This window comes from Panicum virgatum, chromosome 3K (assembly GCF_016808335.1).
Source record: "Panicum virgatum strain AP13 chromosome 3K, P.virgatum_v5, whole genome shotgun sequence".
Classification (NCBI taxonomy): domain Eukaryota; kingdom Viridiplantae; phylum Streptophyta; class Magnoliopsida; order Poales; family Poaceae; genus Panicum; species Panicum virgatum.
The window spans coordinates 19,735,735-19,750,966 of record NC_053138.1 but is presented as its reverse complement, the minus strand read 5'-3'; the positions used below and the strand labels follow the sequence as shown (position 1 = coordinate 19,750,966).

Genomic DNA, 15,232 nt, shown 5'->3' with positions numbered 1-15,232 from the left:
TCACCTCATATTCTTTGCTGCTAGACTTCACAACTCTGAATTCCTTCCTCAACGATATAGCACAAAGCTTCACATCATCCTTCACAGCTTCAATGTTAGGATACTTTGCCCCCTGCATAACCTCATTCTCTCTGTATTCGTACTCATTACTCCTAATATCCTGTATCACTGGATTTCCAAAACCCTTGTCTCGCCATTCACCTAGCAATGGGTAGTCCTCATCGTCTGATGAGTCCCCACATTCTTCCATCATTCGAGCCTCCCGGTCTTCATTCTCTATAGCTTCCACTATTCCAGGTATCTGCTCCCCCTCATCAGCTAAACCTTGCGGCTCAGGTTGAATGACATGCACGTTCTGATCTTCTTTTTCTCCTACCTGATCAGCTATACCATGCGGCTCAGGTTCTATGACATGCATGTTCTGATCTTCATTTTCTTGTTCCACTGCTTGGTTCAGATGAGATGATGTACTTGTTGACGCTTCACGGAAATGAGCTGCCTTCTGGTGAATCTGAATTAGCATTGCAAGATGACACCCGCGGTCAAGAGCTACTTGCATGTAAGTCCGTCATTCTTCGGTATTTGTTATAAGCATCAACTCCCAGAAATCTCCTTCAGTTGCCCAATTCGTCACAGTCTGAACGGTTAGGAAATGTGTCTTTGGATTCACATTGAATATCTCGTGAAGTCATTTGCATATGGGAACAAAACTACTCTCTAAGGGTTTATCTATTCCGCAATCTCTGCGTTCAAAAGCTGATAGATTTACTCCATACGCATCATGAGAAATATAGTAGTCACTATAATGAACTTGAAAACGAAGCTTGCTCGACATATCTGGCGCCACAATAATGATAATTAAACTGATTGCTAATCTACTGTGTCAACAAAAATAATTACAACATAATCTATTTGTAAAGCATAGAAGAATTTTGGTTACCTGAAGTCGCCGGCTCGAAAATCCGGCAGGGCTTCGCCCTCTCCCTCCCTCCCTCTCTTTTCTTGGTTTCTAGAATTTTAGTGATGCAAATAAGGAGTGGGGGGACCAGCAAACCCTTATATAAAGGCGGGGGAGCCGGTCGCCCTGCTGCCGGGCGGCCGGGGGAGGCCGGCCTGGTCGCCCCGCTGCGGGGCAGTATGAGCTTTTCTGCAAAAATTTGGAGGAGCGGTCGCCCGGCAGCGGAGCGGCCGACCTATATTTCTATAAATTCCGAAAACAAAAATATATTTTTATAAAAAACGAAAAAAAATATAAAAATAAAAAAGCGCCCCATTTCTGTCGTCCGTTTTCAGCTTTCCTCCTCCTTCCCCGTCCGCACGGGTCACGCGCATCTCATCGCAGGCTCGCGCGGGCAGCCGCGAGCACGCAAGCGAGATCAGACCGCGCCGAGGCCATCCACCTCACAGCCTCTGCTCTCGCCCGAACCTTTTTTTTTTCTCTTCCTTCGCCCTCCCTCTCGGCTCGGGACCGTCTCGCTCGCTGCTACAGCTCGCCCAATTCCCCAATCCAAACATATTCCCTTCTCTCACACCCCTTCCGCGTCCGCGTCCGCGCTCGCCGCCGCCGCCGCCGCGAGCACGCTACTGTCGCCGCTGCCGCCGCCGCGGCAGGTAAAACCACACGCGCCCTGGCCGCTTGTTAGATCGGGAGTCGCCCCCGCGCGTCTGCCGACGCGCCTCGATGGGGGCGGTGGCGCTGGTCGGGGGGTTAGGGTTCGGGTGGCTGGGCGGTCGATTTTCTTACCCTTCTGGGGGGGGGGGGGGCGAGGGCGCTAGCTGATCGGACGATGAGCTGGTTTCTATCTCGTCCGGGGAGGTGACGTTTAGCTGGGGCGGTTGACCCCTTCTGTGCTGAATTCGATGAGAATTCAGTGAATTGGAAGGTTCCATATTGATTGGGCTGCGATGTGCATGCTTGTCGGGGGCGGTTTTATGTCGGTTTTGGGGGAGCTAGTCGATTCGATCTTTTGGGAGTATCCGCGGGCTGGAGATTTAGCATTTTCATGTGTCGGATTCAGTTAAAGCTCATGATGTTACCGTTCACATGCGTGCAGCTGCGAATAAGGCTGTCCGGAGCCGTTGCGGATTTTGCTGATGGCCGGTTCTGCAGTTACGGATGATTCCGCGGCAAGCACAGCTGGGATGAGGGACGACGAACGCAGCCTCTCCGGCGACTCCTTGTCCGAGTGGAGGTCCTGTGACCGGGCAGACAGCGACAGCCCTTCGACGTCCCCGCCCTTCTGGGACTCCGACGGCGAGGATGACGACCCTGGTGCGTGAATGCAGTTGTTTGATCCAATGCCTGTTTCTTAACACTGAGTGTTAGTGACTTTGGTCTGGATGGGAAGTATGCCTTTCAAACTCGTGATTAACATAGTTGATATGCCTGCTGTATGTAAACATGTCTTCTTTAGTTGCAAGAGTAGAACCTATGGCCCAAGCTCTGGTTGAAAAGTTTGTAGCCTTAAGGCAGATCACGCCATTTGGTCAGTATTCAACAGTGACTGTTAGCTGAAGGCCCTGATGGTTAGCCGGATTAGTCGATCTGTTAGATAAAAAGTGGTCCAACCATGCTGTGCTCACGCACAAGGGGGCAGGTAATTTAGGAAATTGTTAATGAGAATGGACCATGCTTTCCTTCTCTAAATGGACTGCTTCTATCACTTAGCCTCCTCCGATGCTTTAGATAACGCTCAAGAAGGCGAAATAGGTGGTCACCTTGGCGGCTAGTGCCACCCTGGAGCCACACAATTTGGGCATAATCAACATGCTGCGCTGCTGGATCGACTAGGTGGAGGTGGTCCAGGGCGACATTGGCCCTGTTTGGTTTCCTTTGCTAGGGAGTTCTAGAAAACTTTGACTACTAATTACGGTGTTAAACAAAGTCAATTTACAAAACCAACTCCAGAACATCTGCGCTAGGAACCTGAAGAATCTAATGAGGCCTTTGACCGCGTGATTAGAGAATGGTTACTGTAGCATCACTGTAGCCAATCATCGATTAATTACCGTCATTAGATTCGTCGTGAAAAGTTATACTCATCCCTGAAAAGGTTTTGCAAATAGACTTTATTTAGTACTCCATGCATGCGAGATTCCTTTCTCGGCTTGTGTGCACTAGGGGTTCCTAGTGTGAACCAAACAAGGCCATTTAATCAGGCTAGGCAGAGTGAGTCACGTGACTGCTGGTTTGGAGGAGGAAGGGGTTGGTCGTGAACTCGTGATGGTGAGTCGTCGGGAATTGATTTCTGCCTTTTGTGAGCCACGGAGGGTGGTGGGGATGGGGACAAGGAGGTGACTGTCGTGGTGACGGCAGCTGTTAAGGAGTGGAGGATGTAAGAGGAGCTTTTATGGTTTGCTTTTAGCCATTTCAGGGACTGATCTTGGCTAAGTGGACCGACCCGATATAGCACCATCACGCTCCCGTCCTTCTTTGTTGCCTCTCCTCCGCCTTACCTTTCTTCCCTGAAGACCCCTCCTAGGCAGTGCATAGGCGCTAATCAGTGCCTTGTTGCCCACCTCGCACATTTTACAGCACTGGTTTAGAAGCAGGGTAAACGGTGGATAGTTTGGAATAACTATATTGTTTATGGTGTAATGTGTTGTGATGAGTCCACTTCCTAGGAGACACATTTTTGCATAGTTCCCCGTCTGTTTTTAATAGTGGAGACATGTTAATTTTTTAGAAAAAAGTTCATTTTTGACCATCCAATTCTGGCCTCAGTTTGGTTTTGGCCATCGAACTCCAAAACCGGATATCTTTGGCCATCCAACTATCAAAACTGTTCAAATTTGACCATCGGGCTGTTTTGGTAGGTGGTTTTAATTTTTTTATTTACAATTAAGTCCTTAGATTTTAAAATGATTATTACTTTTTGCCCGTACCTCCGATTTAGGTCATTCTTGCGGTCACGCATTCGTAACGGTGAGCTTTATCTTTTAAAATGTTCTTCATACTATTTTATCACTATTTGTTATATTATTCTTATATTGTTGTGTAAAATCAACTATATAAGAAAAGTAAAATAAACAGTTACAAACTAATATAAAAAATATTTTAAAAGACAAAGCTCATCGTTACGAAGGCATGACCACAAGAATCACTTAAATCAGAGATACGAGAAAAAATAGTAATCATTTTAAGATCCAAGGACTAAACTGTAAATAAAATAGTCCTTGGATCGTAAAATGATTACTATTTTTTCCTCATATCTCCAATTTAAGTGATTCTTGTGGTCATGTGTTCGTAACAATGAGCTTTATCTTTTAAAATGTTGTTCATATTATTTTGTAATTGTTTACAACAACAACAACAACATAGCCTTTTTTCCCAAGCAAGTTGGGGTAGGCTAGAGATGAAACCCGAAAGAAATAAGTTCAAGGTTCAGGCACATTGATAGCTAGTCTCCAAGCGCTCCTATCCAAAGTTATCTCTTTAGAGATATTCCAATCCTTAAGGTCTCTTTTAACCAACTCATCCCACGTCAGTTTAGGTCTACCTCTACCCCTCTTTATATTATCGACCCGCTCAAGAACCCCATTACGCACCGGCGCCTCAGGAGGCCTTCGTTGGACATGTCCAAACCATCTCAGCCGATGCTGAGTAAGTTTCTCCTCAATTGGTGCCACCCCGACCCTATCCCGAATAACTTCGTTCCGGACTCTATCCCTTCTTGTGTGCCCGCAAAACCACCGCAACATCCGCATCTCTGCTACACTCAGTTGCTGCACATGTCGCCTTTTTGTAGGCCAACATTCAGCACCGTATAACATCGCCGGACGAATTGCTGTCCTATAGAATTTGCCTTTTAGCTTTTGTGGCACCCTCTTGTCACAAAGGATGCCAGAAGCTTGCCGCCATTTCAACCAGCCAGCTGAAATTCTATGCCTAACATCTTCATCAATGTCGCCATCCTTTTGTAGCACCGATCCTAAATACCGAAAAGTATCATTCTGGACCACCACTTGCCCATCTAGACTAACGTCTCCCCCCTCATGCCTAGTCGCGCTGAAATCGCACATCATGTACTCGGTCTTGGTCCTACTAAGTCTGAACCCTTTCGACTCTAACGTGCGTCTCCACAGCTCTAACTTCCTATTAACCCCTGCCCTACTCTCGTCAACTAGCACCACATCATCAGCAAAGAGCATATACCAAGGGATCTCACCTTGGATATCCCTTGTGACCTCATCCATCACTAAAGCAAATAAATAAGGGCTCAATGCTAACCCCTGGTGTAGGCCTATGTTAATAGGAAAGTCAGTGGTGTTGCCATCACATGTTCGGACAAACGTCGTCGCATCCTTGTACATATCCTTAATGAGGGTAATGTACTTAGTTAGGACTTTGTGCTTCTCCAAAGCCCACCACATGACATTTCTCGGTACCTTGTCATATGCCTTCTCAAGGTCAATGAAGACCATGTGCAAGTCCTTCTTCTGCTCCCTATATCTCTCCATCAATTGTCGTATTAAGAAAATCGCCTCCATGGTTGACCTTCCAGGCATGAACCCAAATTTTACTTTTCTTATATTGTTGTTTTTACACAACAACATAAGAATAACATAACAAATAGTGATAAAATAGTATAAAGAACATTTAAAAGATAAAGCTCACCGTTACAAATGCGTGACCGCAGGAATGACCTAAATCGGAGGTACATGCAAAAAGTAATAATCATTTTAAGATCTAAGGACTTAATTGTAAATAAAAAAAATTAAAACCACCCACCAAAACAGTCCGATGGTCAAATTTGAACGGTTTTGATAGTTGGATGGCTAAAGATACCCAGTTTTGGAGTTCGATGGCCAAAACCAAACCGAGGCCAGAGTTGGATGGTCAAAAATGGACTTTTTTCTAATTTTTATCTGCGTATGCAAGGTCCAAAAGAAATAGGCTTTTTCGGACTGGGAGACTAGCAGCAGGGCTATTTGTAATAAGGGATTATTGCGTTCTTACCCCTATTTTGAACCTCAATTGTGATTTTACCCCCACTTTACTTCACTTTGCATTTTTACCTTTACTGTTTGGAAACGAAGCCTCCGTTTACCCTAATAAAGTGAAGCTGTATTGTTTTTGCCAATTATGTAAGGTCCAAAAAAGTAACTATTATGGCTTTGGGAGAGTACCAATTTCTCTATTAGGCAGTGCCACAGCATCCAAGGTGGCTTCATGCTGGGACATGACCAGCCTAAAGATTGTCAATGTTGGTTTCTTTTACCATGATGTTATTTGGGCACAAGAGTGGATAATATTTATCACACATTTGGTATCTTGTCCTACCTGATTTGGCTTTTTATAGGTATACAGAACTTCTAATTCATCCTATTATCTGTCATTAAGGAAAAAACATAAATGATGATTAAGTCAGAATGCCAGATGATTCTTGAAATTTGTGCACAGACTCAAGTCCGCATGATCATTAGAGTTTGAATTTCATCAGATGCAATTTTTTTGCCACAAATTACTCTTGTGGAGAAACAAAATTTTATGATGCCACCTATAGTTTTTATTTAGTGCATCCATAGGACCTTGTTGATTGTCTTTATATTTTGCCTTGCAGTGTCATTAATATGCTATTTATTAGTCTTAATTCTTTCAAGATTTATATAAACTTGAATAGTACTTCCTGAAAGTTATATTTCGCACTGATCATGCTCAAATTATTTGCCTCGACATGTGCTATTTCGTCAAGGATAAATACAAACCCTTTGCCTCATTCAAGTCTAACATTTTGTTGTTATATTAATAATTTCTTAAACATGTGGTCTTAAGTTCTTATTTTTTTAGTAGCTCATTTCTTTGAATTACCATAGCAGGCCCCAAGCCTTCAGGATTATTTGGACGTTACACTTGGAGGATTGAAAACTTCTCAAAGGAGAAGAAGAGAGAAATGAAAAGTGAGCCATTTGAAGCTGGCGGTTACAAATGGTAAGGTGCTTGATGACAGTTATTTGGACCTTGTCTTGGTTTCTCTTTTCTGCCTTTCCTTTCTGAAAATTTAAGCATTGCTCTCGGTATTTAACCTTGTTTAAACTTTGACTTGGCTACTTGAGGGATGAAATCTGCCATCATGATAATGATAGATGCTATCATGAACTAATTTCTTTATCACCTGGACTGGGTTAGATACCGCACCAGTCATGGTTTCCAGTGCTTCGCACCATAGCTTTTCTTCTATTCCTCACTGTATGACATTGCTTGCAAGTGCTTATTTCCTGTATGCACTGGAAGTTGAGCAAATTTTGTATCTAATTTTTTTATTTTACCATGGGTTATCTTCTTTTTTTTTTGTTAATGTTGATATCTACAAATTCTAAATATGCTAGCTTTGGTCTCGCTATTGTTTATTTGTTTTCTTTCCGAGCACCCCTGTCATTTGCAATCACAATCATAAAGCGTATTGTTGAATAAGTGCTTGTTGATATGTTTACTTTTGCCCCCCAGAATACAAACCTTTCTGATTCTTGGCATTGTATATGTATACCATTTTTATCTCACTGATACGATTACTTTTCTACGGTGTCTTGATTGGGAATATTTGCCCTTAGCTGGAGATTGAAACATGCTGTACACTATTTTTTCTCATTTGTGTTATTGCCATAATATATATATTTTCATCATAGTTATTTGTTGTGGGTGGTTCTGGATAGCTGGGAACAGGGAGTGAGTTCATAACCTGGGCATTACTATTTTATATCGTGGTAGTGTTAATATAGTACCCTTCCCCAGACCCCGCACAGTGCGGGAAGCCTACGGCACTGGGTACGCCCTTTTGTAGTGTTAATATAGTGTATTTCATTCTATACACCCCATGGGTTTGACTTCCTTTTTGTCCATTGGAATCTGGTAACACTATAAAGCTATATAGTTTCAATCATTGAGGGCTTAAAAAAACCCTGACGCTTCCTATGCCATTTTCTGGCGTACACCTTCTGTATGATAATATGCTGCTCCCTTTGCTTATTTTTTTCCAAATGTTATTACACAGGTATATTCTTGTATACCCTCAAGGATGTGATGTCTCTAATCATCTTTCATTGTTCCTTTGCGTTGCTAATCATGACAAACTTCTCCCAGGTTTGATGTTACTGTGTCTGCTGCTATATATTACATGCCAGTGTACCACTGATATTAACTTTCCGATCCTAATCTGACAACTCCAGGATGGAGCCATTTTGCACAGTTCACTATAGCTGTAGGCAATGTAGATCCTAAAAAGATGAAATACTCAGGTGAGTAACTTGGTCTGTGTTCTACCTTTCTTCCTGGGAAGCTGACCACAATATTTGTCATGTCATCATCTTCAGGCGTTAATTATATAATTTTTGTAGATACTTTGCATAGGTTTTGGAAAAAGGAGCATGATTGGGGATGGAAAAAGTTTATGGAATTGTCAAAGATTCAGGATGGTTTTCTTGTTGATGATGTTCTTGAAATCATAGCTCAAGTTCAGGTTATCAGGTACCTAATCTATTTGTGCTCTGATTGATAATGATTCTGAATTCTGATTCAAGAATTTATGAATTTCTGCAAGTGGTCTGCAAATGTGTGTGGAGATTGTGTTCCTCCCTACGAATGCATTATTGATTCTGCCATGACTATGCCATATGGAGCATCTGCTGCATTTGCTCCAGTTTATAATTTAATTTGGTCAATTTCATAGCCTTCAATAAAAACCAGTAAACCATCGTTGTGCTCAGCTATTCTGCATATGAAACAATTTACTCACTTTTTTTTGGCCTTCTGGTATTAGCAAATTATCTTGTAACATGCTAACATTGGACTGCTATATTTTGGACATTTAAGGGAGAAAGTGGATAGACCTTTTCGTTGCCTTGACCGTCCGTATCGTAGAGAATTGCTCCGTGTCTATATGACACAAGTGGAGCAAATATACCGGCGTTTTGTTGAGGAGCGACGAAATAAACTTAGCAAACTCATTGAGGACACGATGCGATGGTCCAGGTTAGACAATTGGCTTTCCTAGTTTATTCTGTTATATTAAATTAGTTATTGTTGCTGGCTTTTTTTTGTGTTACTTTCAGCCATTGAAATATTTGTTTTTTCTTACAGCTTTTGTGGATTCTGGTCAGCTATTGACCCAAGCACCAGGCATCGCATGTCCAGGGAAAAGACTGACACTATTTTGAAAGTCTTGGTGAAGCATTTCTTTGTAGAGAAAGAAGTAACTTCCACATTAGTGATGGACTCTTTGTATACGAGTCTGAAGGCACTTGAATACCAGATGAATGGCAAGAAAGGCAGTACAAAAGCAGCAGACTTGGAAGAACTACCTGCACCTATGGTCCATATTGACATGGACATGTTTGTTTTGGCTGGTGATGTTATAGCTTTGATTAAAAGAGCAGCTTCAGAACCCTTACCTTGTCAACCTCTAGCTCTCAAGGATGACAAAACTTCCCAAAGCCGCTTGAAGGTAGGAAAAATATAATTTGACATATTAAAACTTGATTTCCCCCCAGTTTGCACACCTTAGCAGGTGCGAATTTTCTTGGCGCTAGGTCACTTACAGTAGGGCAATTTTGTTGCTAGTTTCTCATGTCTACTTACTGGTGATCCATTTGAGCTCAGCTAGAGGTTGGAGTTGCAATCTGTATGTGACCCAGTATAGTTTCTGATAGTTATTAACTGACTTACTATTACTCGACATCATCGCAACAATCTGATAAAAAGACATCATATAAACAATACCTAGCTGTTGCTCATAGAATTTTCCCTTGTTAAAACAGAGGTTCTCAGTTAAAGTCAGGGCCTATAGATATGTTGTTTATGCAAATGAATGTTCCAAGTACACAATAGTATGTTGTCTAGGCTATCTTGGTGGGCCGGCAATGGTTAGCTTATATTTATCGTATGATACTGAAGTGAAATTGTCATTGCACCTAATTACTTTTAGTTATGCCGGTTTTCGTAGGATGGAACTGCTGGTGAGGTTTACAAAGTTTCTATGGAGCACGAGGAAAGACGCCTAACTGAGCTTGGCCAGAAGATACTTGAAACATTTGTGCTATCTCATATATTTAGGTAACTGTTGATGTATTTATTTTGATCTTCTGAATTCTGATTACTTAAGTGTAGTTTATTCTCTTGGCTAGTGTCCGAAGTTCAGAGATGATTCGTCCCCAGATTTCGCTGGTCTATTCTTAGTCATGGGCATCCATATAGAGCTACTTAACGTATCAAAATTCAATATTCATCTACAACATGAACATGAAACTAGATACTCCCCTGTGTCCCAAAAAACAATTCATCCTAGGAATTCTAGGACAAATTAATAAGAAGGTAAAATGACCATATTTGCCCCTATTTATTATCCATATTTGACACTAATTGATTCTTACATGCACATGCACTTTCTAAATAGGGTAAGATGACTTGTTTTTTGGGACAAATTTTGAATCTTAGAGCGACTTATTTTTTGGGACGGAAGGAGTATAGCTAACTTGAGGATTGGAACTGAACGGTTAGATGATCTGATTCAAATGTTCACCGCCTAGTGGCTTAAAGTTGGATAGATCTGCAAAAATACTAGAAATCCTGTATGAAGCGTCTTCTGCTGAACTTATTATGAATACAAAGATTGTGATCTGACAGAGTTGTACCGACTATATTTGATGATCCCTCTAAAGCGCATGCTGATTAGCTCAAAGAGGCTAAAGTAATTTTCTGTTTATTCTTTCTATGCAAGGAAGAGGAAGACATCTTTTATAGTTTGGTAACTTTGAAAAGAAACCATAAAAGTTGAATATCTTCAAATTGTGGCCTGCTGTTGTCTATGGTGATCGACTGACTGTAGCTTATGCTTCTTACAATTTGTTTCAGTGGAATTGAAGTTGCATACCAAGAAGCCGTTGCTTTGAAAAGACAAGAGGAGCTCATTCGTGAGGAGGAGGAGGAGGCAGGGCTTCTCGAAAATCAGATGAAGGGGAAGCGTGGTGGTGGAGCAAATGAGAAGGAGAAGCGTGCGAAAAAAAAGCAGGTGTTGTTTAGTTTTCTTCTCTGTTTCTTATGTTGAACCATGTTGTCATTAATGTTTAGCAATGGCTCATTTTAATTGGACTTGATGCATGGCAAAGATAACATAGTTACCATCCTAGGTTTTGCAGTTCATCAGGGTTGATCGTCCACATCTTCTCTTTGTTACTGACAATTTTTTTTTTCAAATATCCTTTTTCTTTTCCTCAGCTCTTGTTGTTGGCTTGATGCCTTTACTGCTGTTGTATTGTCCTTTTAATCATATGCTATATCTTTTTCAGGCTAAACAAAAGAAGAACAATCGTAAGGTTAAAGACAAGGAAAGAGATGAGAAATGTGAAGTTAAAATTCTGGAAAGACTTCATGATGAAATTGCAGTCGATAATAGTGATGGCTTACCAGCAGTGGAAGTGACAGCAAAGGTTGATGCCTTGGAAGAAGGTTCCTCAGATGGATCAGACATGTCAAATAGGTTAGTAAAAAAATGGTTGGTCAGTTTTTTCTTGTAAGATTGGCATTTTCTTCAACTGGACTTGTGTGCAGAGGGAAAAATCAGCGTAACAAGGGCTTAAGCATTGTTGGCTTTGCTGAAGAAGGTGATGGTCTTCCCTCCACCTCTAGTGTTGCTGGTGGTTCAGGCCGCAATAGTTCTGGCTTCAGCACAGTTCCAAAATTGGACCAGGATACTGTTCTACTTACCTTGAGAGATAAACTTCGTAAGCTAGGGCAGCGTCTGCACGAGGTGAAGTTACTTCTCCAAAAGAAGTTTTGTTTGTTGGTTATAAAATTCATAGTTTGGCTACTGTATTTTCTACATATGCATGAAGGATGTATCTATGTTGTGACCATTGGTTTTGTTTGTGATGCACATCATAAATGCAATAATTTTTCGGAACATGATTCTGGGACACCCCTGTAACCAAATGCAGAGGACATGGTTTTGGTGGGTGGGATCATTGGCTCAAGGTCAAGACCATCCTGATTCCTCCTTCAAATAATTGATACCATGCTTCTCCTGTGTAGCATATTTTTATGCCAGTCGTTTACAGTTAATGGTTCAAATGCAAAATGGTGAACAAGAAATATATTGATTCATTCAGGATCCGTATGCAAAATGATGAACAACAAATTTATTGATTCATTCAGGATCTGTTTGCAAAGTGACGAACAACAAAAATATTGATTCATTCAGGATCTGGACAAATTCGTATCTCCAAGCAAAATCGTTATGTCTATCTTTTTCCATTGATTGTGCTCTATTATTGGTGATGGTATGACTGTATCTCTTCCTTTGTTTTCTCTGTGAAACACATGTACTGGTTGCATGCATGGATGTGCTGATGTGTTCTTGTTTGCCAACTTACATTTGAAGTGCTCATTGTTTACTTCATGATTAGCATCCAACCAATTCATTTTCTGTAACCTATTTTTTGTTTTTATATTTTTTTTCAGAAGAACATTGAGGGGCAAAAACTTCTTAAAGCTCATTTTGAAGCTAGGGATGCGAAAGCGAAGGAAGCAGAGTCTTCCAACTCATCAAGTTCTTTGGAGAAGCCACCTGATGTTCCAGAGAGCCCAAAACATTTGTCAGAAGCTGCAGTTGATCTAAAAGCTAATGGAACACCAAATAAGGATGTCTCTGTGGTCAATAGCATGCGAGAGGGAGCTGTTTTGGGCACACCAGCCTCTATAAATACTGAACCTGCGACTGCTCCTGCCACAGCAAAAGTTGACCTAGTTTCAGACAAAGATAATGGATTGAGTTCGAAAATGAAAGCCAACATAGCATCTCCTTGTTGCTCAAAACCGCCTGGAGTTAATTTGGATAAAGATGCCCCTCTTCCTTCTAAATCCCTACGAATCAATAGAGTTGCTTCATCTCCCCAAAAGCTGCCTTCCGCTGATAAAGGGACTCCAGTTCCTCCCAAATCTCCACCCATAAACAAAGCACCGGCAGTTCACCCCAAATCTGCAGTAGTTGACAAAACTCTAGTTCATGCAAAATCTCCAGCAGTAGACAGAGCAGCTCCAGTTCGCCCCCAGTCTCCAGCAGTTGACAAAGCAACACCCGTTTGCCCCAAATCTCCAGCAGTTGACAAAGCACCTCCAGCTGGCCCCAAATCTTCAGCCAGTGACAAAGCAACTGCAGTTCTTCCCAAATCTATACCAGTTGACAAAGCTTCTCCAGCTCTGCTGAAATCACCAACAGGGGGTAAAGATGCTTATGTTCCTTCAAGATTGAATGATAAATCTATTCCTTCTCCCCCAAGACTACCACAAGTTGATAAAGCTGCCCTGGCATCCTCAGAATTGCGACAAACTTCTCCTGGCACTAATTCTGAAGCTCAAGAAGCAACTACTTCCAGGAAGGTCACAGCCACCTTAGTTTCCGAGGTTACAGCATCAAGGCCTTCAAGTGCACCTGTGTTCCCCACGCCAAGATCAACTGCACCAGCTACTTCACACGTTCACATTTCTTCACTGCTTTCTCGCTCTATGAGTGAAGCAGCTGGACGATCAGCCAATGGTCCCTCCCCTTCTGCCCCATCTTATGCTCCTCAGACATATCGCAATGCCATTGTTGGTAAGGCTGGTCTGGGTACAACCTCCACAAGCCCTGCATATCAGTCTTCTCTGAGCCAGGATACCACCCCTTCGCAGCCTCTGTCTGCATATGCATCAAGTACAGCGGTCATGATGCCTCCTGCAGGAAGATCTGATCAGTTGTCAACTAGGCATGTATTAAAGTCTGGGCTGGGCAAGTTAGAAGCACATGACAGCTGGCAGCAGTGGAAAGGTGATAATAACGTTGATAAGCATGTCTGGAGGGATCAGGCTCCTTACCAACAGATGACCAACGGTCAAGCATATGAACAACCACGGAGGGATGATAGTTATCAGCAAGCAAGCAGTAGAGGAACAGAAAAGCTCAGCAGGTATGGTGGACAGCAATCTAGGCAGTTCCAATCTGGGACAAGCGATGGCCATGTCTGGCACCCACAGCAGGGGCCAGTACCAGAAGAATTTCCACACCTTGACATCATAAACGATTTGCTTGAGGAGGACCATGTAAACGGCAGTATGCCAGATTCATTCTGTCAAGCTTACCATGTGTTCGGTCGGCCGTTCTCGCCAAGAGGCAACTTGACAGATATAGAGATGGCTTCTGTTAGTAGTTCTGGTCGGTTCAATTCAACCGATCGTTACTATGATGACGGATTCTCAAGGTCCTATGACATGAGTGCTATTCATGGGCTGAGGGAAAGGCAATTTCCCTCAATGGGTTCTTATTCTAACGGCCTGTCTGAAATGAGTGTTTCAAAGCCTTGGTTGAATGGCTCTCCTAATCCAGCGGTGAGCCTTGGTGTTGGCACAAATGGATACCACCACCAGGTTGGGGACTACACTAATCTGGGGGGCGGGGTGAACGGAGTGTCAGTGTGGCGCCGCCATGCTAATGGCCGCTGGTAATGTGATGTCCTGTACAATCTTACAGTGTCGGAATAATGCTTGTAGCAGATGTTGGGTTCCGGGCCTGAGCTGGTGTGCCATGTAATTTAAAAGTTCAAAGTTTTAAAAAGGGAAAGAAAAGAGATACATCCTGTAAAGTCCCCGCCGTGATTAAGCTAATTCGAGTGCCTTTTCTGGTTAAACGCTGTATTGTCGTTCTGCTGTTATTCAAAGTTATACTGGGAAGTGGAAGAGTGGCGACCGTAAGCGTTCGGCGATTATTATGCTCTTCTCAGGCTAGCAGAGGTACTCCTCGAGTTTGTCGCAGAGGAAGCTGGCCTGCGAATTGTAATTGTGGCAGGCCGGTGCGCTGGAGATTGGTAGACAACTATACGTATCAAGAAAACTGGATTCGTTATTCTCAAGCGAGGAAAAAAGAGAGGATACTTCAGTGCCATGAGTCCTTTCTTTAGAAAGAAAAAGCACGCCCGAGTAATTCTAAAACGAGTAAAAAGAGAGGAATTACCCTGGTCCATTGTTTTAAAAGGGAGGGCATTAAGCACTCCATAAACATTCTAGTCTCTAGTTACTAAAATAGGACCGGCACGCCGTCACGGACTGAAGCCTGCCATCCCGGTCCCGGCACGGTGGCGAACTGGCGACCTGGCCGGCGAAGGGTAGTAGCAGCGGGTAACGTGGACTTGGACTAGCCACCCGATCCAAAAACAGGCGCGGGTGGTGGGGCACGGCGGGCGGGGCGCCGTGCCCGAGAGCCGCCACCCC

At 42.8% G+C, this 15,232-nt stretch overlaps 1 protein-coding gene across 2 annotated transcripts; it reads left to right on the top strand.

The window, feature by feature from the left end:
* Nucleotides 1-1,286: 1,286 nt before the first annotated feature.
* Nucleotides 1,287-14,652, top strand: LOC120698186 (TNF receptor-associated factor homolog 1a-like). 2 transcript variants are annotated; one of them, XM_039981714.1, is made up of 13 exons: nucleotides 1,287-1,611; nucleotides 2,055-2,272; nucleotides 6,820-6,931; nucleotides 7,992-8,080; nucleotides 8,167-8,235; nucleotides 8,335-8,464; nucleotides 8,810-8,968; nucleotides 9,077-9,440; nucleotides 9,939-10,048; nucleotides 10,847-11,003; nucleotides 11,281-11,471; nucleotides 11,543-11,741; nucleotides 12,452-14,652. In XM_039981714.1, the coding sequence occupies exons 2-13, from the start codon at nucleotides 2,095-2,097 to the stop codon at nucleotides 14,468-14,470; spliced, it is 3,777 nt and encodes a 1,258-aa protein (XP_039837648.1). In that variant the 5' UTR covers nucleotides 1,287-1,611; nucleotides 2,055-2,094; the 3' UTR covers nucleotides 14,471-14,652. The 2 variants fall into 2 exon arrangements, with proteins under 2 accessions (XP_039837648.1, XP_039837647.1); XM_039981713.1 differs by having other exon boundaries at nucleotides 1,427-1,611; nucleotides 6,817-6,931.
* The last annotated feature ends 580 nt before the right edge of the window (nucleotides 14,653-15,232 follow it).